Genomic DNA, 25,111 nt, shown 5'->3' with positions numbered 1-25,111 from the left:
CTATCTGTGTAGGACACAGCTCCCTGGCCCATGCTGGTATTATGAGCCTTGTTCCCCCGCCTCCCACTGAGGCAGTCGGTCGCTGGTCATTGGTCTGCTGATCACAGCAGCTCACGGCATCTCCCGCAGGCCGCAGGCTACTCACACTGGCCAACAGCCATCCATGGCAGCCCCCCCCTTCCCCGCCCCCTCACTACAGCCCAGCTCCAGGGAGAGCTGTTGTTCACAATCTTAGCTGTAGAGGGTGCAGCTCACTGGTCCATGTCAGAATCAAACCCGCGATCTCAGTGTCAGGAGCACTGCGCTCCAACCACCTAAGCTAAGCCACTGGGCCGGCCTGTGACCTTTTTTTAAGAAGCCATTCTTTTTTTTTTTTCTTCTAGTAATTTTTTATATTTCCCTCTTATTTTTTAATTTATTGGGGTGACATTTGTTAGTAAAATTACATGGATTTCAGGTGTACAATTCTGTATTACATCATCTATAAATCCCATTGTGTGTTCACCACCCAGAATCATTCTCCTTCCCTCACCATATATTTGATCCCCCTTACCCTCATCTTCCACCCCCTTTTTTTTAAGAAGCCATTCATGAACCTCTCTTTCCACTGAGCTTCTGTGGTCCTTTTCACACTGCTTATGGCCCTTAGACTGTCTGTTATTTTAGTTAGATGGTTTCCTCTACTAGTGTTCCTTAAGAGCAGGGATGAGGTCCAAGTGTGATCCCTGCTGTCCACCACTACTATCACACAGTTGGGCCTAAGATATAATTACTAAATTAGTGAAACTTCTCTTTTCTGGACCTTTTGAGAGTAAGTTGGAAATATCATTATGTTAAAAACTAGAAACCCCTAAATACTTCTTCTACATAACCACATTTCCTTAAAAGCCTAGAGGAAAGGAATGAAGGAAGGGAAAAAAAGGAACAGAAAAGAAAAAAAACTCCAGGTCTTTGCAGTGATGTGTTGGATCATTCCTTGCTTAGCTAGGTTGTTTACCACTCTTCCTTGACATCTACTTCATGCTTGCCCTGAGGCTAAAGATCAACCAGAGGTGAAAGCTTATCGTCTTCTCAGTTCATCTCTAAGCCTGCCACGCGGAGCCTTTCCGCTGTAGTCAACAAATATGATGAATGCTGCTGCTAAGTACCATCCAATGGAAAGGCAGGCATCTTCAATATGGGAAGCGGCACATCAAACCTTAGTAACAGTTTGTGACAAGTTTCAACTTGCTCGGAGCAGTCAGTTGGGTGTGAGCTACGGTTGAGAAAGTATCTTTAAAAGTGCTCTAGGGCCGGCCCAGTGGCTCAGGTGGTTGGAGCTCTGTGCTCCTAACTCCGAAGGCTGCCGGTTAGATTCCCACATGGGCCAGTGGGCGCTTAACCACAAGGTTGTCAATTCAATTCCTTGAGTCCGGCAAGTTGCAGGCAAGTCCTGCAACTAAGATTGAACATGGCACCTTGAGCTGAGCTGCCGCTGAGCTCCCGGATGGCTCATTTGGACAACAACTTGAAGCTGAACGGCACCTTCCACAACTAAGATTGAAAGGACAACAACTTGACTTGGAAAAAAGTCCTGGAAGTACACACTGTTCCCCAATAAAGTCCTGTTCCCCTTCCCCCAATAAAATCTTTTAAAAAAAAAGTGCTCTAAATGACAATGCTCCGCTCCGTGTACATTCTTCTGTTGAATTATTTTTCAGCTCTAATAATTATGTTTTCAGGGCCTGACTGGAGGCTCAGATGGTTAGAGCTCCATGCTCCTAACTCTGAAGGCTGCCGGTTCAATTCCCACATGGGCCAGTGGGCTCTCAACCACAAGGTTGCCGGTTCGACTCCCGCAAGGGATGGTGGGCTGTGCCCCCTGCAATTAACAACAGCAACTGGACCTGGAGCTGAGTTGTGCCCTCCACAACTAAGACTCAAAGGACAACAACATGACTTGGAAAAAAAGTCCTGGAAGTACACACTGTTCCCCAATAAAGTCCTGTTCCTCTTCCCCAATAAAATCTTTTTTAAAAAAATTAAAATTAAAATTAAAAAAATGTATGTATCTTAAAAAAATATGTTTTCAAAAAATATATAACATGGGAAAGTTCTCATAATATGTTAAGTTTAAATAACAGGGAATTAATGTCTGCAATTTTATTTCAAAAAAACACACCCGCAGATAGAAGGAATACACATACACATATGTAGAAAGGAGGAGAATCTCAAAGATAATTATTGCTTTTATTTCTTGGTAATGGTTTTTAAAGAATTTCTGCTCTCGGGCCGGCCCGGTGGCTCAGGCGGTTAGAGCTCCATGCTCCTAGCTCCGAAGGCTGCCGGTTCGATTCCCACATGGGCCAGTGGGCTCTCAACACACATATACACACACACAAAAAAAAAAAAAGGCAAAAAAAATGTAAAAAAAAAAGAATTTCTGCTCTCAAAATAGTTGATGTTCTGGATAAAATATTTCAGGTTCTAAAAAAAGAGAAAACATGAGAGTACTAGGAAAATGATAAATATCACTTTCAACTTCACGTGAACCTAGATATTTCATGTGGCAGAGTTGAAAATAAGGAGACCAGAGTTCTCAGTCATCTGCCAACTGTGACTTGACTTTTTTTTGGCTTCAGTTTTCTGTAAAAGTATGAGTTTAATGAGATGAGCTGTCTTTATAGTATTTTCTACCCTTAATAATCTATGCCCCAGGATCTGAAAAATATTTCCACAGCGGGTGAAATTACCATTCAAATGCCTCTGAGAATTAACATTTTTGCATCATAAGAGAGCAGTTATTGAGGGCTTACCATCTGGCCAGTTCATGCTCTTATGTCTTCCAGGTCTCTTTTCTTCCTATGTTTTTTTTATAATGGTTTTTATGATTAAAATTCTCAAGTCCTTGTTCCTAACAGAAATGCTTTCCTCCCGAGCCTTTTGCTAGCAAGGACAGTTAATTAGCTCCAACAGATTAAGGGTAGAGTCATACAGGGAATTATGGCAACATCTGCTTTGTTTGCTCTGAGGAATCGATGCAAATAAACAAGTTACTAAGAATGTATAACACAATTCAATTTGTCCCAAGTATTTTATAGTATTTTTTGTTATTTATTTTTTCTGGCAAGACCAAGCCAAAGAGAAGGGAAGAGGTGAGCAGGTCCTAGGTCTCCTGCCCATTCATGGGCCTCCTGCAGTACAATGAATTGTGATGGAATGGTTCCAAGAACTGACTTGGAGAGGTAGGGGGTGAAGAAAATGGGAACTGTGGGTTTTTTTATTTAATGTGATAAAACAGTATAGTTAAAAAAAAACTATATGTGGAAATATAGACACAGATACAATTACATACAAAAAAGACCTGGAAGATCACTCATCAGGATGTAAAATATAAACAGTGGTTATCTTCTAGAAGGCAGAAATATGGGTGATTTTTGCTTCTTGTGTCTTTCTTTCCTTGTTTTCCAAGTTTCTATTTTGAGTATGTATTTTGGTTTGTTTTGTTCATTAGAAAAACAGTTGTTTTAAGTAATTTACCCAAGATTAGGGAAATGAGTTATTGCAGCATTATTTTCATAACAGTCTCTTCCCTATACCTATTGTTACCCTTACTGTGAACATACATAGGACTTTGTAGAACATACATTTGACTTACTCTTTGTTCAATCATTCAACATTTAGGGAGTGCATAAAATATGCTAGGTGCCTTCCCAGGCACGAGGGATTTGGAGATGAATCCTTGCCTTCAAGTAGCTCTCAAGTTAGTGGGAGGGACAGTGCCCTATAGAGGTATAGCTTTTATCTTTTACGCCATATTTTTACTGTACCTTTTCTATGGTTAAGTATGTTTAATACACAAATACCATTGAGTTAAAATTGCCTACAGTATTCAGTACAGTAACATGCTGTATAGGTTTGTAGCCTAGGAGCAACAGGCTATACCATATAGCCTAGGTGTGTAGTGGGCTATACCTGGACGTTTGTGTAAAGTGCACTCTATGACATTTGCAAAACTATGAAATCACCTAATGATGCATTTCTCAGAACACATCCATTATTAAGTGGCACATGATTGAATTGAGGTATATTTATAAAACTGCACAAATCTTAAATGCACAGCTTGATAAAATTTTACATATGTGTGTACACTAGTATAAATCACCACCCAGATCAAGATATAGAAATTTCTAGTACACCAGAAGCCTCCCTAGGTTCTCCCAGTTAGTAAACACCAAGAATAATGACTATTCTGACTCCTATTACTGTGAGAGTGTGATATAATACAAAATAAATACTTTTGGTCTTTCTCCTTGGTTCCTAGCACGAGTGCCTAAAACTCTTGTAATTTCCTGAGTGATCTTAGTGAGAGGAGCTTCTTTTGTCCCTTTCCACCATACCTGAATTTATCTTAACTGGGTGACTCAAGACAGACCCCTAAATAGCTTCAGAATGGGGGCTGGTTGCCAGAGGAACCAACTATGTGATCTGAGGGTTGGAACTTTCAGCTTCACCCCATAACCTCTGAGAAGGGGAGAGGAACTAGGGGTTGAGTTAATTACCAATGGCTAATGATTTAATCAGTCATGCCTATGTAATGGAACCTATATATAAACCCTACACTACAGTGTTTGGAGAGCTTCTGAATTGGTGAATGTATTCACGTGCCATGAGGGTGGTGCACCTGAAACTCCACAGGAACAGAAACTCCTGTGGCTCAGGACTCTCCGGACTCACGCTATTTATCTCAATCTGGCTGTTCATTTGTATCCTTTATATCCTTTATAATAAACCGGTAATAGTAAGTTGATTATTTACCTGTGTTCTATGAGCCATTATAGCAAACTATTGAACCTGATGAGGAGGTCATGGGAACCCCAATTTATCTTTTCTACTATTGGTTGCATTTGAACTATTTCCAATTCAGGGCTATTATGAATAAAGCTGCTATAAATATTATTATAAGTAACTTTTGGTGGATATAAACACTAATTTATATTGGGTTTATAACCAGAAGTAGGACTTTTGTTTTGTTTCATGTTTTGGCTTGGGACTTCTGGATCATAAGGTATACGTTTAGTTTTAGTAGGTACTGCCATAGATTTTTCCAAATTGTTTGTACCAATTTACATGCCCACTAGCAATGTATGAGAGTTCCAGTCATTCTACCTCCTAATAAATACTTGGTATTATGTTTTTAAAAAGCAACCGTGAATTTTTAAACTTTGGAAATAAAATAGAATGAAGATTCATTTGGAAGTTTAAAAGTGAGCTCTGCTGTGAGGTGCTTTCGGAGATAGTTCCTGGGATGTCAAGATGAAGTGCACCAACCTCAGGGAGGTGCCTGCAGCCTCTGACATGGGCAGAGACCAGAATCCAAGCACAGTGTGGCATGAGCCTAGAGATTCTCAAAGGAATTTCAGACTCTTGCCCAATGGTCTCGTGGGTCATCTAGGGCATTGTGAGGCATGACAGAACTGGAACAACAGGCTCAAAAAAGGGAGGCTGACCCACTTCTAACCCATTCACTGTGTGCATATGTCTGAAGGGATAGTCCTGACCAAGTTAAGATGGGGGTGCCTTTCCCAAGGTGGGATTAGGGGTTAGTGGAAGTGCTGATTTGTGATAGCAGAGGCTCCTGTCTCAACCTGAACACTGGTCTCTGATTCAACTTGGAAAACAAATCCAAATCTCCTTGGAGGAAGAACGTCAGATGGGCCAACAGAGCTCCCTGGAGGTCTGAGGCCTGAAGCCTAAAGGGACCAGCAGGCAACCAGGCACTGAGCCTGAGGCTGGTCAGCCACAACAAGCAAGAGCATGCTGCTTCCTCACGGGTTTTGTTTGTTTGTTTTTTTGCCTGAGGAAAGTAGAGGCTGGAACTCAAATTCCTACTCTTCTGACAATAAAGGCAAGGGCATCCTGAGGAAGCCCCGTTGTCTGGTGACCGATGCCAGGCCTAACTGTACTGAGAAGCCAATGGTCACTCTCTTCTCTATGGCTCAGAATTTTACCCCATCTGCCCTCATGAAGACACAACCCTGGCCCCCCGGGGGAAAGCAAGCAGTGGCAATTTCCTGTTCCAGTCCCGGCTCAGGACTGCACGGGAGATGTAAGAAACATAAATGATGGGGTGAGGCCTATTTTATAAAGCACCAAAGACAATGTGTCCGGCAGGTGATGAGACTCTAAAGGGAGGCGAGGTTGCAGTAGCTGAGGAAAAGGTGACTGAGGGGCTGTTGCGGTTAGGGCAAAAGACAGGGTCAGGCGAGGGAGGAGACTGAGTGGAGAACAGAACCTCAGGGCTCCTCGGGAGTGGGGAGAGAGCGACCCGAGGCCGGGCGCGGGGCTGGGCGAGCGGGAGACGGGCGTGGCCGAGGCTGGTAATACGCGGCTGGGCAGGTTCTCCGTACCGGGTGAGTCCGGCCCAGCAGGCGTGAATTCTGTGCGGACTCCGGGGAATGGAGGGGGGAGGTTCTGCCTCTTCCCGTAGAGCCCAGCCCTTGGCGTCAGGGCTCCGTGTGATAGGTTCAGGGAAACGTGCGGCGCTCGACGGGTAGAGGGTACGCTGGGAGGGATTCCTTCTCCAAGCGGGTTAGTCGTCCTCACATCGGGGTGCCTCAGGATGAGCGGGCGGGGGTCCGAGGTCGGCGGCTAGAACCCAGATTCCTTTGGCCCCAGGTCACTCATCTCCAGCAGCCGCCAGACGACCGTTGAAAACCCGCTGACAGCCGCTAAGCAACAGCCGCGTACTCTCCTCCAAGCTCTAAACTCCGCCCCTCTAGTCCCGGCAGCGTCTCCGTGGCGACGCACCGAGAAATGCGGCTGCGCAAGAGTGACGGAGCGCGGGTGGAGGGGAGGGGGTGTTTTGGTTCTAGCCGCTTGCCGTCCTTTCCCCACTCGATCGTCGGGACGCTTTTCATTCTTGCCTTCCCTTCCCCTTCCTTGTCCCTTTCCCAGCCCCGGTCCTCCCTACCTCCTTCCCTTCTGCCTTCCTCCCCTTTTTCTACTGCCGCCCCGGGTCCGGGCCATTTTCTGGGCCGGACACATTAAGGTGCGCGGCCCCGGGGCCCAGTATATGACCCGCCGTCCTGCTACCCCTCGCTTCCCCCGCCCCATGTGGCTGCGGGGCTGTGGCGGCGCTGCCCACTATGGCCCGGAAAGCAGTTAGCAGGAAGCGGAAAGCGCCAGCCTCGCCGGGAATTGGGAGTGACGCTCAAGGCCTGCAGGTGAGGGCTGAGAGGCTGGGGCTCGGGTGATAAGGCCAAGGCAACGAGAGGGGTATCGAGTTGGCGGATCGGGGAACCGGAACCGGCACCCAAGGTCTGTTGTTGGAGGTGGGGGTGGGGCAAGAGCGGAGTCCCGGCTTATTGGGTCGGGTTTGGGCCATCAGGATTTCACTGAAGAGCGGATAGGCCGGAGGGTTGAAGAGCTAAAGAGGAACTTGAAAATGGGGCATATTCCGCGGGAGGCCTGCAGCCTGGAATGGGGCTGGAGGAGAAACCAGAATCTGGGCTTTGGAGGAAGGGAAACCGAAGTCGAAGGGAATCGGGAACAAACTTCCAGAAGATATGGGGAGGGAGATTAAAAGCCCGCCTTACTGGGGCCCCCCCGGGAAGCGGGGATGATTAGGAAAGAATCTCCCTAAGAATACTCAAGTGAGCTGGTACTTGGACCCCTAGAAGAAAACAGCAATTCCCAGGTATCATCCCTACACTCCCTCTTTGGAGAGGAAGACCTTGTTGGACGCGTATTCGGACTCTGATTTCCGGTGCCTCCCACCCCGTTGGTGTTTGATTTTTCGAATTCTACAACTGCCTGGAGCGCGGGGCTGGTGACAGGGGGGCGGCCATTGATCGTTCATCTTGGAAGACGTGGGACCCCAGTCTGGCTCCTTGGGCTGCGTTCTCCATGCTCCGCAGGAAGTACAGGCTGAGAGGGAGAAGGGGGCTGGGTAGAGATGGACCCCAGGTCGGTATGGTAATCATTTGACTCCATTTTCCCTTCCCTATCAGATAACTTTAGGGTATCTGAATCTTTCACTCCTAAAAGGCCTAGTAAATCTTTTGTCCTCTGCTTCCATTCCCCGGTCTTTAATCCGTTTCTCATAGGTAGGTTTGACTATGAGCAACATCTTTTCACTGTTGGAAGAGTTAAACTGGACTATCTGGATTGAGATTACTCTTCTCATGTGTTTGTATTTCTTTTGTATGTAAATCCTGCAGGATGAGTTCTTGGTGATATCTCTAATACAGTAGGATCGCTTGTTCTGTACAAAGGTAGTCAAAGCCCTGATTTCCAATGTTGCTTTCCACAGTTTGGCTGGGATCACTCCCTTCACAAAAGGAAAAGACTCCCCCCAGTGAAGAGATCTTTAGTGTACTACCTGAAGAACCGGGAAGTCAGGCTACAGAATGAAACCAGCTACTCTCGAGTGTTACATGGTTATGCAGCACAGCAACTTCCCAGTCTCCTGAAGGAGAGAGAGTTTCACCTTGGGACCCTGAATAAAGTGTTTGCATCTCAGTGGCTGAATCATAGGCAAGTGGTGTGTGGCACAAAATGCAACACGGTAAGTGTCTGGGGGAGAGGTGAACTTTCTCCTGGGTCCCGGGTATGTGGTTCCACATGTTCTAGAACCTCTCACTGCTCGTTTTCCCCATCAGTTTCTCTTGTGAGGAGATTGCCTCACTCTCCTTTCCTTTCCCTTCTGTTGATGACTTCTTCCTCTCTTTTTCTGCTTCTTTTCCCACTTCTACAATTATTTTCTGATACATTTTCCGAGGAGTCTTATTTCTTTAGGTCTCTTGCCATATGGAAGTGCCACTGCTTCTAGAGTTCTTTTGGCTTCATCTTTTTATGTTTCTTTTTAAGTTAGAGGCCTCAGAGGAAAGACTTAGGAAACACTGATGCTCAGGGCATCATTCAGGATGCCTGATAGTGAAAACCTAGGTGTTACCTGCCAGCCTAAAGCCATATGTAGAAGTACTTAAGATAGCACTTGGCAAACATTCACGTTTAGGGAATACAATCAAAAGATGTATTTCTTAGGAGAATGGGCAGGGAATGTGTGTCTGGTGGTATACACGAGTATTTCAGGATGTACATGTTTGCTCTTTGCAAAGTAGTCTCCTTGAAAAGGATTTAGAAGAGAGAAAAGTTGTTTTGACATAGAATGACTTAGAAGACACTTATAAGTAAATGAAGGGAAAAATTTATCAGTAAGTAACATAGCCAGCACAATTTCAGGCATGGATAAAATAAGTCAATCCATAATTAGATACGATGGCTATAATTGGAACATAAGGGCACAAATAGCATGATGTCAGAGGAATGGCAAGTGAAAAGAGGCAGGGTCTGGAGGTAGAAAATGATTCTGAATGAAGTGTATGAAAAGATCGAATGTAGGCCCAGCTGCTCTCTCCATTTTCCCCTTACCTGTATGAATAGACATGTAATGTTGTAATGGCTGGGTAAATTTACCCTGGACAGAAACACATCTTGGATCAATTGGAAGAGGGAAGGTTCTGTGGATCAAGAAAGTCTTAAGTACTGGCAGAAGTGTTTGTTATAAAGGACATGGGCAAAGATTTAAAGATGAGTTTTAAGGAAGGAAATAATACCATGGTGATTGGGCCCAAGCTTTCATTTCCTCTTCTGTTGAAGATTGCTTGTCATACAGAAGCCTTTCAAAACTAAATGGTGGCGGCAATCCTCTACAAAACTTCATTTTCCTAGTCTCTCAGGCTGCCACTTGTGGTTTAAGAGAACTGTCGTCATTGTTACTTGGAGTAGAGAGTCCCTTATTTGGTGGAATTCATTCCACTCCCCAAACATACCATTGCAGTGTTTTGCCCGACAAATGTTGTAAAATTGTAACCTGAAGTAATCATCCTAGTCTCCTCTTGCATTTATTATTGATTATTTTGAAGGTGAGAATAATGTTAAATAATAATTTAACCTACTGCTAATACATACCTCTTTCTGCTTCTATGTCCTCCTGACCCTAAGTGGGGGCCTCTTTTCTTTTCTTTTTATAGTTAGTGTTTTTCTTTGCTTAGCTTCCAGAAGCAAAGCTGGGAATACTACTCTTATCTGAACTTTGTGACATTTAGCAAATGATTCCCTTAGCTGTGCCTTTGTTTTCCCATCTCTAAAATGGGAGTGGTAATATCCAGTGCTGAGAAGGTGGCTGTGGATATCTTGGGAACTACTTCAAATTAGCAACAATATCTTACTCAAAACAGTACTAGTGATAGTGAATCCAAAGCCTTTTCCAGTACTCTTGGCACTCCTTGGGACTTCCCTTAGTTTGGAAGAAAGGAAAATTATTTAAACAATTAGAACTGTCTGTCTTTGGATAATATGTGAAGATTTTAGGGGAGGAGGAGTTCAAGTTGGATTCTCAATAGTAAGTTAAGTTTTAATGTATTGAAATTTTACCATCAATAAAATGATTTACATGTATTCAGTAGGAAAAGTATGCCACAACTATTTATATTCTAAAATAACCTATTAATATGTAACTGCCGGTTAGAAGCTGTTTTTCTCTTGGATGGTCGGTATTCACCAGCATTTAACTGAGTGTATACAAATGCTAAAAAACCAGGTCATTTCCAAGGAACTGACTTGGAGCTATAATATTGAAATCTCTGCTGAGGCAGTGGGTCACCGTTTGTGATAAAAGCAGCTACTTTTCTGTAGCTTGATTCCTGGCGTGGGAATTGCCCTGTGCTGTGGCCTGACACCTGAACTGGGAGGCCAGAAAGCCAGGAATAACAGCAAAGATGGCCAGCCTACGTTGTAATCACGAATAACAATCGTATGGTCATATTTTTACTAAGTTAATTAAAGAAAGAAAGGTAGTATAACCTTAATTGGAACATGAGTCTGGGAATCAGGGTGGATAGGTATGTTTTCCTGGTTTAGAGCTATAAACTCAGATTATGCACCGAGCCAGACAGAAAAGCCAGCTAAGAAGTTTGCCAGGTACAAGACAGTAGGAAGTAGTGGGGACTGCACAGAGCCAGAGAAAACATTCTTGGCTCTAGCCCATTGTTGCCATGTAGGAATTTGGGCCTAGCATTAATAGATTTTTCTTTTTAAAGGAAACTGGAAGTCTACATTTTTATGAGGAAAGTATCAACCATTTATAAGGAATACTGAGAATCTAGTGTGACAAGAGCTTTATGCGTCTAGAAGAGCGTTGTGAGATTAAGGTTGGAAAGGTTTATTAGGATCAAATTGTGGAAGCCCTTGAATGTTAGGCTAAGATTTTATTCTGTGGGGAATGGAGAGACAAGGCCCAGGGATTTTAAGCAGGGAGTGATGTGGCTGGAGTAATGGTTTTACAGAGAGCAGTTACATGATGCTAGCTAGCGCTATGGTAAAGATGAGAGGTAGTAAGTAGCAAAACCAGAACAGTGGTGAGGAGAGGATGAGGAGGAAACAGATGTTAGTTATCTTAGAGGTAGAATCTATAGATGTTGACATACTCAGATTTAATCCATTCAGAGGAATAAGTCAAAACTGATACTGATGTCTGAACCGGGATAAGTGGGAGGATGGCAGGGTGAGTATTGAGCAGATTTGAAGAGCAAATGAGTTCAGTTTTATGCTTTCAATTAGTTGAAATTTGGGAGAGGAGTAAAGATTGAAGTTAGTGGTTTGGGAATCAGACCGTTTCCCCGAAAATAAGACCTAGTCAGACGGTCATCTCTAATGAGTCTTTTGTAGCAAAAATTAACATAAGACCCGGTCTTAGAGTAAAATAAGAGAATCTAGTGTGACAAGACAGTAAAATAAGAGTGGGTCTTATATTAATTTTTGCTCCAAAAGACGCATTAGAGCTGATGGTCCAGCTAGGTCTTATTTTCGGGGAAACAGGATATATGTGTAAGAAATTATCGTTATATTACCATGGGAGAGAGGATAGAGAAGGCACTCTTGAGTTCCAGAAACCTTCCCTAAAATTGCAAATTTTTTATTATGTGTGTATTTGCTGGTCACAATATGGGGAAGATGGGGTGTGGAAAGTAATTAATAGCTCTCATTAGATTTTCAAAGGAAATACTGTGAGCCAAAAATGGGTTAGAACCATTGATATTGAAAGGGCTAAGAACAGAACCTTGGAATACACCTATATTTCTGGGGCAGGAAGAACTGCTATAGGGGGAGCAGGGAGGTCATAGGAAAACCAGGAGACTACCAAAAACCGTTCAAAAAAGCGGATATTTTGAGGGGGGCACGGTTTGAGGGTGGTGATAGGCAGAATGATAATTATTCATGCAGAGTTTGAGGTACTAGTACCTCGGTTTTCGAACATCTCTGTTGACGAACATTTCGGTTTACGAACGCCGAAGTGAATGCTTCGGTTTTCGAACATGCCTCGGAAGTCGAACATGTCACGCAGCTTCCACTGAGTGCAAGATCTGAGGCCTAGCTGTCGGCTGTTTTCGAACGTATCAGAACTCAAACCATCTTCCAGAACGGATTACGTTCGAAAACCAAGGTATCACTGTATTTTAATTTTAGGCACAAACTCTCACTTCTCATTTACTGATGCTCTCCAGCCAAAGACTTAACATACATTTGCTTGTTGCCACTGGGGAGAACCTACACCATAGGGAGCCATGGGGCCTCTCAGTAAGAGGGTGTTAGAAAGGTTTTACAAAGGTGATTTGGGGAAGGCTTAAGGAAAAGGGAAAAGGGGCTTTCAGGGAAAATTTCTTGTGAAATTGTTTTCACCAGGACACCAAGGGCTAGCGGATTGTACCAGGCTGGATGCCAGGGCTGCTTTTCTCTTTCTTACCATCTCCCAGAAGTATACTGCTGACTTCACAGTCTTGGTGGATCATAGTGAAGCAGACAAGATGAGTTTGGGCTGCAATTTGCTGTGAAATGAGAGGAAGAAAAACTTTGAGGAGCCTAATTTTGAGGGTGGGGTGGGTGGAATGGTAAATGCCACGGTTGAGAGAATACCTATAATGCTATATCCCTGAGATTACATGTTCAGGTTCCTGAGATCATAAAAGCAGAATATGAAACTCAACTCGAGACACCAGGAAACAAAATACGGTCAAGTGTGGGAGTTTTGCTCTGACCAGATTATTTTATTCATTTCCCCCTCATTTTACTATTTTATTTTCCCAAAGGAATCACAGCCTTTTAGAAAATGCTTGAAAATGCTTACAGGACTCCTTGCGCCCTTCCAGATGTACATCTCAGGTTAACAGTATACTTATCTGTATGACCTGTTTTGTAGTTAGGATAGTAACCTGCTATTTATCCATTTTTTTAAATGGCATATGGTCATCCTTTATCTAGTAAGTAATGTTCAGATTTGTCCCAGAATTAGTCTAGTTCATTTTCAGAATATTTTACTCTTTTGAGAGAAAGATTTTTAAATGTGGAAGTGACAGAATTGCTATGTTGGTAAGTTCATTCTGCTGGGGAACGTGTCCAGATTGGAAATCGTTGTGGAAATGAGTCATCAATTCTACGGTTCACACAAAGTTAGTTGATGTTATAAGTCTTTAGGAAGAGGAGCAGTAGAAATAAGTTTATGCCTTTCATATGTGATAATGCTGGATTTGGCTGCCCCTTTCTGACTTGTCTTCGTCTTGGGAAGGCCTTGCTTGGGTTAGCACAGGTGTGGGCCCCAGGAATCTGTTTCCTATAGTGTTACAGACTTTAGATCACCCTCTGTATGTGAGGAGGTGAATGATCAAGAATGTTAGGGCTTAAGCAGCAGTCCTGGGGAAGGATTCAAGAATTTATTTAGGGCAGCTTTTCTAAACAATATGGTGTTTTGGTGGTTTCTTCCTTGTCTGGGCCTTCATATCATATTGCTGGGTATTTTACATTCCTGGTCTCTGCTCTGTAGATGTCAGCAATACTCCCTACCCCTCTCCAACCTGCACCCTCAATTATCGTGACAATCAGGCACATGCACATATACATACAAGCTCAAAGGCATGCATTTGCAAACATTATGCTCTCTGTTGACAACCACTGCAGAGCTCGAGGCAGGCAGTTTTTCTTTTTCTTTTTTTTTTAAATTTTTTTTATTGGGGAACAGTGTGTTTCTTTCTCCAGGACTCATCAGCTCCAAGTTGCTGACCTTTAATCTAGTTGTGGAGGGTGCAGCTCAGCTCCAAGTCTAGTTGCCGTGTTCAATCTTTAGTTGCAGGGGGGGACAGCCCACCCTCCCATTTGGGAATCGAACCGGCAACTTTGTTGTTAAGAGCTAACTGAGCCATCCGGCCTCCCCCAGTTTTTCTCTTAAGTGATCTGAGCCCTTGATCTTGGAAAGTGAACAGAGAAGGAACATGTTGACTCCTGTGCTCCAGGTTTTCTTCCTAGCTGGGTCCTTGATAGACATTATAGTCAGAGAAAACGTTCTTTACTTCTTGTCAAGCTGACATATGACAGGACGTTTTTCTATGGGAATGGGAACGATGCCTGGGCGTGGTTCAAGATGAGACTTAAGAGAAATACAAGTTTTGCCTGGTGATATCTAGGAGTGTTGCTTTTCTGCCTGACCCTTAAGTTGTGGACTATTCATGTGTTTGTTTCCTGGTCTAGGCTATAAAAGGAAGAAACGGACCCAAACTTGGCATCTGAATTCAATCCAGGATTATGGTTGGGCTGCAACATTTGGCTGCTTAATTTGGCTGCTTAATTTGGCTGCTGATTCCACTTAAATGGCCTTATTTGCCTTTGGATCCATGAAGGCCATCAGGCCCTCTCATGTGTTAGATGGGGTTGTTCTCATCGGGACAGTTTTTAAATATGAGAGGAATTGGAGTAATATTTCTGCATCTCTTTGGCTAGAATGTAGTGGGACAACTTTGTGGTTTGTGTTTGCATTTATTAAATCCATAAACATTTGAATCTCTCCTATGTATAGCAAGACACTGTATACCTCATGTGGGATTGCAGTGGTATAAAAACAAATCCCAGACAGAGCTGGAAGGAACTGGAAAGGTAATGGAGTCCTAATCACTGACCTCCATTTCTCTTTTTATAGTTGAGGAAACAGACCCAAAGCAGAAAACTGATTTGCCTGAGATTTTGTAATGAAATAGGAATGGAGTTAAGTTTGGGCCCCAATTTTCCTTATTCCTTGTCAGAATTTTTTATATTATACCAAGTATTCCTCAAATTTTTTCACTGAAATACCCCTTATACATAGCAGGACTATTCAGTGAGTGTACAGTATTGAGCAACTGCGAAAATTCTTTGAAGTTCCAAGACTATCTTAATATAGTTACACATTTTATACTATAATATATTCATGATTCTCTTAATGTAAAAATACAGTGTTCAGGGATGGTAGAAATGTTTCTTTGTCTCTTGATTACTGTACCAGTTTTTCCTGTAAAAAGTGCACCACCACACCATATATAATGCATGGGTCCTGACCTTTGCTTAGCTGGGATCTGATACACACAAAGTTAGCCATAGCATAGGTCCTCATTAGTAGCTCCAATCAGGAGTGCTCCAAGGAGGAAGTCATTCATAGTTTGAGTATTCAGAGAAGATTTCCTAGAGGCGGAAGGGGCTTCAGCTGATGGGAAGGAAACAGGTGCCCATTCCATAGCAGACCCAGGAACATACAGGAATGTTGAGGGACCAAGTACACAAACATGACTGATGCAGAGTAGAAACCACAGAGAAAGACTGTGACTCAGTAACGGGGGGGTTGACTGGCAAGGCTAATTGAATCTCCCCGAGGTAATTTATTTTTGTTTTCTCTTTGGTTCACGTCTAGCCTTTAATAATGAATAATACTGTCAATCACCTTTCTTATCTGGAGAATTGAGTCACATGTTCAGTTGGCCCCTGGTGAATTTTGGGCGTGTTCCTGCAGCCTTTAGCTTTGGAAGATGGGGAAACCTGGGTTGCTGAGAGCAGAGCTTTGTTGGAAGTGCCTGGCAGGCCAACTACCTGAGGAAAGTTAATAAGACAGTCTAGTTACTTCAGTTGGTTCCTGTTTTCCTTGGGCCCTACCTGTCCTCCCCACCCCCATGCATAATCACTTGAGTGGCTGCCAGAACAACAACGGAATACAAAAATTCCATGAGCTAAGCATGCCTTCTTTTGCCAGTGTACTTTCTTTTCAATTGATGCATGTTTGATTCCTGATCGTTCAGGCCTTTTTTTCCCAAGCATGACCCAGTAACTACCTGCGTCATAGTCACTTGCAGTATGTGTTAAGTATGCAGTTTTCTGGTCCTCACTCCAGTCCTGAATCAGGATTTCCTTCAGTGAAACTAGGAATTGGCATTTTAAACAAGCTCTCAGGCAATTCTTATATGAATCACTGGCTTAGAAAAATAAGGCCATTATTGCTATATAGCAATAATTTTTTTTGCCACCTTGTTAAATCTAGACAAGAAGTATGTATTTTCTAAACCACACTCAAGGCACAGGTTGGGGCATCAGATTTAATGGACCTGAAAAAATTTCTTTGTAGGCATCTTGGTTAATATCTATTCAGGGTGTAATTAATTAAATCTTATTACTGCACTTTGAGGAAGCCTTGACAAATGGTTATTATAATTTTTTTTTTATTTGCTGTTCCTCGTCTCATTAACAGATAAAGTAAGAGACTTGCCGTTATTTTTTTTAATTCAGTTTTTTTAAAAAATAAATTTTATTGGGGAATGTTGGGGAACAGTGTTTTTCTCTAGGGCCCATCAGCTACAAGTAATTGTCCTTCAGTCTAGTTGTGGAGGGCGCAACGCAGCTCAGCTCCAAGTCTAGTTGCCGTTTTCAATCTTTAGTTGCAGGGGCACAGCCCAACATCCATGTGGGGATTGAACCGGCAACCTTGCTGTTGAGAGCTCACGCTCTATCCAACTGAGCCACCTTGCTGCCCCTTTGGAAGCTCAGCAGCAGCTCATTGTCTTCAATCTAGTTGTGGAGGGCAACAGATCACTGGCCCATGTGGGAATCAAACCGGCAACCCTATTGTTCAGAGCTTGCGCCCTAACCAACTGAGCCATCCCCCTACCCTTGCTCATTATGTTTTTAGGTCAGATCTTAGCTTAGGCCATTAGTTTTCCAACTTTTTGGTCTCTTTTCTAGAAGAGTAACATGTCAACATGTCAGAAATATCCTCATTTATACCAAGATATTTGATTAAGTCATTTTGCATTGTGTATTTGGATTCAGAGATTTGTGGGTTGAGTCTGGGTTCCATTTCTTACTAGCTTTGTGCCTTTGGACAAGCCAGAGATCTCCTAATCCTCTCCTGTCACCTTTAAAATAAACAGAGACAGTAGGAGAGTCATGAAGAGAACGAGCTGCTGTCAGCACAGTGCCTAGAACATGTGTTCAGTAAATTGTTGATGTAATTAATGGTGATAGTGGAAGAGAAGGCGGAAGTGGTGGCAGTGGTTTGATGGTTCCAGGCTTCAGGTGTATTTCTGGCCAAATTCAGGTAATTCTAAATTGAGAAGAGAACATTTCTCTAACCTGTAAGAGAGCATTTCTCTAACCTGTAAGAGAGCATTTCTCTAACCTGTAAATGGCTGCTTTTTGTATGTCTCTCATATCCCAAATAGCTTAAACATTTAAAAGGAATTCATTTAGATATAATTTATACAAGAGAAGGTACAATGAGTAAATTAAAGACAATTATATTTAATTTCATTATGGAAGGAATACAGATAAAAACAAAATATTTTTCTGTGTACAAATTAAGGATAAAGTATACCCAGTTCTGATAAAGATGTGGTGGAACCGGTACGTATATACATTGCTACAAAAACCTTTTTTGGAAAGTAATTTGGCATTTTCAAAAGGCTGGTACATATTGTTTGTTGAATAAAGAGCCTAAAACTGTTATATCGTTTGGTCTAATATTGTCCATTGATTTCAGTTGTTCTTTCCTTTCCTCAACTTTCAGCAAACTTAGGCTGCCTACTTGCCTTTTACTGTGTGACTCAGTGTAGTTTGTCTTGATGTCTGTGTGACCCATGTGCGTTTGTTTTCCTTTCTCCATTAGGCTCCAGCTAAAACACTCAAGTTTTAGAAACTTTGTGAGCTCTACCGTTTATTAAGTCACTGTGATCTTTGTATGTATGCACGTTTGCATGTATCTACATACACCTTCATGCTTCCAGAGATGTACTTGCTGGTCTTACAATCTTGGCTTTTGCTTTCTTTTTTTCCCCTCTGTTCTAGAATGTAAACTGCAGGGAGCCATTGAGCCTCAAGCTTACCTTGCCATGCTGCTAGTTTGTGGCAGGGATCCCAGTAGGTGAATGTGGAGTAGCCCCATTCTGTGAAGTGTTACGGGAACTGCATGAAGCCTGGGCGCCTTGTCAGAGAGCATGGGGAGATAGTGTGAGGCAGCTCCTGCGCATCCTGTGATTCCTATGAAGAAGCGGAAGGGGTCTGTCCTTCACATGGTACCTTGTCATTTCTCTGCAAAGATGAGGGGAAGGTTGCGGGTAAACTCTTGGTTTCCTAGGCCTCTGCAGACCCATCTATTACCAGTTTTTCCATCTCCCTTGTATCGAATGTTTTTCACCCAGTGTAGAAGCTTTTGTTACACCCTGCAACTAAACAAACATTAGCATAGTGTATTACTATTAGCTATCACTTGGTAAGCACCTATTCTGTCCTGAGCCCTGTGCTAGCCACTACATTTTATTAGCTGTCTTAGAAGTTTTAACCATCCCTCAGATTCCATAGCAGAAACTCAGATATTTCCAGGTTGCAGGTCAGTTTACTCTTGTGTCTCTTCAGACTCACTGCCCTCCGTGTATAGAGCAGATTCTGTCCACATCAGCGCTTTTCAAACTTCAGCGGACCTGGAGATCTTGGGAAATGCCAGATTCTGATTTAGTAGATCTAGGATGGGGCCTGAGATTCTTTATTTCTGACAAGGTCCCAGGTGCTCCTTTGACTAGCAAGGATCTAGGTCAGTGGTTGTTAAACCTGGGCAGTCTACAGATTTTCCTGGAGATCCTTGGGGGGGAAATCAATTTTGCTGGCCCCAAACTCAGTAATTTCTGATTGGAAGGGTTTTAGGGTAGGGCATGGAAATTGTTTTTGTTTTGTAGTTTTCTAAAAGAAATTTCCCCAGGTTACAGTAATAATCAGTTTGGGAATCACTGGTTTAGAAGCTAACATGTTGCAGGTGCGTTGTCCCACACAACGCCAAGGGATAGCACGCAGTTAATTTTGCTTCATTAAATGTTTGAAGGGCTGTGTTGGTTAGAGATCATTTGTTTGAAAGGGTAAGAAACCCACTCACGTTTTTCAGAAGGGCTTGTTCACAAACCCCAAAAGCAGGAAGTATCTCTGAATCTCAGAAGGAAATAGAACTAAGTATTGGAAAGCCACTAAGAACCAAAGATGGCTGTTTTCTCTCTTCTGTTTTCTTTTCTTTGGGGACTGGCTTTGGTAAAAAATGGTCACCCAGACAGTGTAGTGCTACCAGCCAGCTCCATATTCCTGAGAAAATTTGAATGACACAGTCTAATATAGCCTCTGGACTGGTTCTCCCTGAGCCAGGAGGCTATCCCTGGGCAGTGCTGTGATCTGGAGATCTGGGCTGTTATAAAACGAACACAGCTACAGGGTCCCAGAGATGTGGGAGCTCCCTAACATCATTGGGCAGACCCCCCTGAAAGGTGACTACTATGCAGGTGCTTACTATGTAGCTTTGCATTTTGGGGCAGGATTATAGAACCAAACAGATAAGTCCCCTACTCTTGGAATTGGGAGAGACACAAAATTTTAAATCAGTATAATAGGGTCTAAGTTGTGAGTGGAGGGCTTAGCTTGAGAGCCTACAAGAGTAGAACGTAACAAGCCTGGACGTTTTGGGAATTTCAGAGAGGACATGTCTGAACTGAATCAGGAAATATAAGTACATGTTGGCCAGATAAAGAAAAGATGGGGGAAAGCTTTTCTGGTATGGTGAACAGCGTGAGCATGAAACAATACTTTATATTGCATTGAAGATTTTTGTGTGACTAATAATTAATCATCAGTTATTTCTAGAGCATAAAGTCCATGGCAGGATGTGAAGCTAGAGAAGATAGGTAGGGGTCAGATTGAGGAGAGTCGTGATGCCATTCTAAGGAGCTTGGATTTAGGTAAAGGGGAACTATTGGGTATTTTTTAATTAACATGGGAGGATTTCCATTTTTATGATTATAGTATGGAGAAGAGTTTTGAAGGTGGCCTTGTCTGAAGGCACAAAGACTAGTTGTAATGGTCCAAAGGAGAAGTGATGAGAGAGGCTGGAAAGGAAGGAGGCAACTGTAAGAATACTTAGGAAGTAGATTTGGCAGGACTAGGTTACATGATAGGACTGAGGAGAAGGAAGAGTCTAGGATAAATCCCAGGCTTGGGTAACTGGGCAAATTGTGGTAGCATTAGATGAAATGAACAATTTGAGGGGGAAGATAATTTCTTTTGGACACGTTGGGTTTAAAATGCCCGTAGGACACATCAGCAATGGTGCCAGTTAGGCAGTCAGTCTGCTGTCAGTAGTCGTCAGCACTTAAAACGTTACAGATTCAAGAGTGGTTTCCCTCTCTCCTCCACTCTTGTAAACTTTTTCCTCAGTCTCTGCCTGGTACTCTTGTTCCAGCTACTCCTTTCCCTTTTATATTTAAATTTAAGACTCATAGTTTTTCTTTGCTAGATATGTGTAAGCAGTAGGTTACTTTACACAAAGATTTGATATTATTTGGCTTCACTATGAGAATTGCTGACAGGATTGTAAATCAACTTCCTATACTATACTATAGGTATACTATACCTATACTACATACTATACCTATACCTATACTATAAGGTATATATATGTGTGTGTTGGTGATAAATAAATGAATGAGTGAGTCAAGGAATGAATCATTAAATCATATAAAGAGTTTTAATAGTAGACGTTATTGGGAATGCCCTCTAATAGAGACTGATCTTTTCCATAAAACATTTCTCTGCATAGAATCATGGAGAATGAAAAGGGGTTATATTAACATTTGTAGGTATGTTTCATAGTGGTTGTGATGTGTTCTGGGAATTGTGTTTTGTTTCTAAGTTTCTATGCATGTATAGATAAGAATTAAGCATATAATATATACCCAAACTGACCGAAGACCCTTTGTCAGGTTCTTTAGGTCCATAGTCTAATGCAAATCGTCTTTGAAGTGGTGTTTGAATCCCAAGCAAAATTTACTGCTTCCTAATCGTGTTTATGTAACATACTATACCTATTTCTGTCATATTTTCATGTTTCATTTGACTAGTAGCCCTGACCATGCCTTTAATAATTCCCAGTGTCTATCATGTAGGAGACAATTGTTTGATGGATAATTGAGTGAATGGATGTTTATATTCAGGGTCAGCCACATTAAGAGAAACGCTGTTTAGCTTTATATCCCTTTTCTCTTACAGCTCTTTGTAGTGGATGTGCAGACAAGCCAGATTACCAAGATTCCCATTCTGAAGGACCGGGAGCCGGGAGGTGTGACCCAGCAGGGCTGTGGTATTCATGCCATCGAGCTGAATCCCTCTAGAACACTGTTAGCCACCGGAGGAGACAACCCCAACAGTCTTGCTATCTACCGGCTGCCTACACTAGATCCTGTGTGTGTGGGAGATGTAAGTTCCTTCAATAATTGTAGTTAGAGGTAGCCTTGTTTTTCAACAGAGCCCAGTAGGTCACATGGACTCTCCTTCCACAAGACCCCTGGGAAGGAACAGTTTCCTGTAGATTTCTGCTGACTCCAGGGGCATGGAGGTAAGGTGTGGGGGGTGGAAATTTCAGAATGGGGACTGTACTCCCTATAGGGAGTAGCAGGGATGTTGACAGTATGTGATTGATAAAGGGGTGAGCAGCGCACCTGGGTCCAGCAGCAGTGGGTTAGTGTCAGTATACACACGTCTGCCCATCGTCTAAGAGCAAAATTTATTAAATCATTCACTTAGCAACTATTTGTTGAGCTTTTTATGGCCAGCATTATTTTAGACACTGGGGGCACAACTATGAATAAAACAGATAAATCTCCTCTCCTCTTGAAGCCTGCATTCTGGTGAAGGGAGACATAAACCAAAATATAAACCATGTTAATCAATAAATATTCACCAGCGGTATGTCAAAGTTGGTAAGTGCTTTGGAGAAGAGTAAAGGCAGGCTAAAGCCGTAGGGAGTGTGGTGCGAAATGCTATTTCAGAAGATGAGCAGGGAGGGCTTCGTTGATAAGAGTGACATTTGAGCAGGAAGACTAAAAGGAAATGAGGGTGCAAGCCATGTTGATGTCTGGAGGAAGAGAGAAGTTACACACAGAGGGAGCAGCAAAGAGGTCAGTTATAGCTGTTGTCCCAGAAGAAAGAGGGAGAGTGGTAGGACGAGGTGAGAGTGATGAAAGGTGGGTGATTGTGTGTAGGGGCCCCAAATAAGACATCCAGAAATAGAAGGCCTGAGCTTTGTGTCCACTAGGCGTGCTTATTGTCCATAGGAATACCAGCTTGGAGCTCCTTAAAACTGAAGTTCAAGATTGTGGGATCATGCCCTATGAGTTGAAATCACTAGAGATCAGAGTTCAATTTTTACAAAGATATTTTCAGTCAGACTTGTATACTTTTCAAGAGTATGCGTTGTAATCCTTATTTTACTAATTTTTTTTTTTCCTCTCTTTACCTGTCACTCCCTCCTCTCCAAGGATGGGCACAAGGACTGGATCTTTTCCATTGCATGGATCAACGACACTATGGCTGTGTCTGGTAAAATTGCCCTTTTGTAGGGAGTTTTGGTGTGGCAGGGAGGGAGGGAGGCTAGGAGTTGAAAAGGGATAATAGTGTGAGTGGAAATAGCCCAGTAAACAGACCATCAGCCAGGGACCAGGAGACCTTGTTTCTAATGTTGGCTCTTTTTCTGACTTACCATGTGACCTTAGATAAGTCATTGCCCCTATATATTCCTGACATGGCAAGTGGAGGTACTGGCAATACTTCGTTTATTAGTCATATTCTGCCTTGTTCCAAAAAGCATGTGTGATAGCATGTTAGCCTCAATGGTTTTGTGGGGTTTCGTTGAAGTAATGGTTGTTAAAGTGTTTAGGAAAAGTTGGTGTGCTCTATAAAGTATGAGGAGCAGTTATCATTTTCTGTACAACTAACTGTATAGCGTTAAGTTTCTTGTTGATAAAAACTGTACAGGATTGGGGGAATTTCTTCCCAGTGGTAGAACTGTCAGAAAAAAATATATGGATATGAGTGTAGAGTAGATAACCTAGTGATACATAAAAACGCAGTAGCCTAGGAAGTTAAGCTCAGAGCGCTAACCATTTTTACTGGGTATCCATATGTAAAAATGTAATCCCCCATTCCAGCTTCCCAAATAAAAATAAACCTATTTACAGGTCAGAATTACCAGGAGTGGTTCAGAAGTTTTTGGATTCCCTGTCATTTGTCTCTCCCAAGAAATGAGAGCTCCTTGAGGGCAGAGGCTGTCATGTCATCTCTGTAGGGACTGTTTGGATGTCGATAACCTGCACTAAATTTGGTTATTGGGAGCCTCCCAAATACCCTGCCAGTGTCCTGTTTTCAAGCTGATAACTCCCAAGTATACGTACTTTTCCTGAACAGTAATAACAGTTTTTTTAAGAACATTGTCTCTGCCGTTAGAGACCTGAATTTGAATCCTGGTCCTACCACTTATTAGCACTATGATCATGGGCAAGGCACTTAAGCTTTTTGAGACTTGGGTTTCCTCATCTGTAACATAGATAATGATTATATATACTTCAGAGGGTCAATGGGAAGATTAAATGAGATAATGTGTAGTGGCTGCCGTATTGAAAATGCTCAATACTTGTTAACCAGTGCTAATGTTGAGTCTTGATGGTGAGCATCAAACCCTGAACATTCCATCTCAAAATCAGTGTATTCAAACTCATCATCTCTCTTCCAAGTGGCACAGACACACCCCCGTTTACATATATGGGTGAATGCTCCCATCTTCCATCCAGAAACAGCCAGAGAACTAAGACTCGTCTTAGGCCTTTCAGTCTCCTTAGATTACCGAGCCATGTTGATACTGTTTTCTAAAATATCTCTTATACCATCAATTTCTTTTCTGTATTCTCTACTCAAGTGCTCATCATCAATCTCTTGAGTTACCCCAATATCCTTCCATATTTTCTTTGTGCTTCTAGTCTAATCTCTAATCTAATTTTCACATTGCTACCAAATTAGTTCTTTAAATAATTTTCCCTTATTGTAAAAGTAATACATGTTTATTGTAGAAAATTCTTAAAATACAGATAAACAAAAAAGGAAATAAGAATCACCCACAATATCTCTACCCAGAGATAACCACTGTTAACATTTTGACTAGTCTTTTTTTAAGTACATATTTTCTAATTGGTTAAAATAGGTTCATATAGAGGGATGGATACATGGGTAGGTATATGACATACCAAATATAATAAAATGGTGATGGTGGAATATAGGTATAAGTATATAACTCATTGTAAAATTCTTGCAATATTTTAGGATGCTTGAAGTTTTTCATAGTAAAACTTGTGCAGTTTTATTTTTTTAATTTGCATAATAAACCGTGTGTGGCTCTCCAGATGTGCCCTCTCGCTGGCCCTTTCTGTATTTCACACATGATGAACCCTCCGCTTTGAATCGCTGCCCACAAGCCTTATGATGCAAACAAATTGGATGCTATTTCTCCCATGGTAGACAATTTTTACTGCAAAGCACTCAGGCAATTTAAATGTGGGAAGGGCACTATCTGGTCTCACAGGAGAGTTGACATTTAACTTTACTGGAAAGGAATTTTAAAACAATGTTTTTGGTTTTTTTTTTTTGTTTTTTTTTAAAGTGGTTCTAACTATAACATAGCCATACTGTGGGACGTAGAGATTGTTCTGAATAAATATCTTTGTATATGGGTCTTTTGATAGTGGATTATTCCTAGATGGGAACACAAACTTTCTCAATTATGCTGCAGATTGCTCAGTTGTACTCTAGAAAGATGGTCCCATTTTAGCTTACCACCAGCACTGTATTTAGGGCTCAATTCAAAGAAAAATGTTCTTAGTTTTTTAAGTACTTCATTATTCTTTGCTAAGGAAAACTGTCTTTTTAAGCA

General features: G+C 42.2%; 1 protein-coding gene across 1 annotated transcript; it reads left to right on the top strand.

Annotated features, from left to right (window-relative positions):
• Positions 1-6,816: 6,816 nt before the first annotated feature.
• Positions 6,817-25,027, top strand: DCAF12 (DDB1 and CUL4 associated factor 12). The gene is made up of 4 exons (XM_081066653.1): positions 6,817-7,205; positions 8,294-8,548; positions 21,403-21,609; positions 22,671-25,027. The coding sequence occupies exons 1-4, from the start codon at positions 7,128-7,130 to the stop codon at positions 22,749-22,751; spliced, it is 621 nt and encodes a 206-aa protein (XP_080922779.1). The 5' UTR covers positions 6,817-7,127; the 3' UTR covers positions 22,752-25,027.
• The last annotated feature ends 84 nt before the right edge of the window (positions 25,028-25,111 follow it).

The sequence above is a fragment of the Rhinolophus hipposideros genome (assembly GCF_964194185.1).
Source record: "Rhinolophus hipposideros genome assembly, chromosome: 11".
NCBI lineage: Eukaryota > Metazoa > Chordata > Mammalia > Chiroptera > Rhinolophidae > Rhinolophus > Rhinolophus hipposideros.
This window is presented reverse-complemented; position numbering and strand designations above follow the sequence as displayed.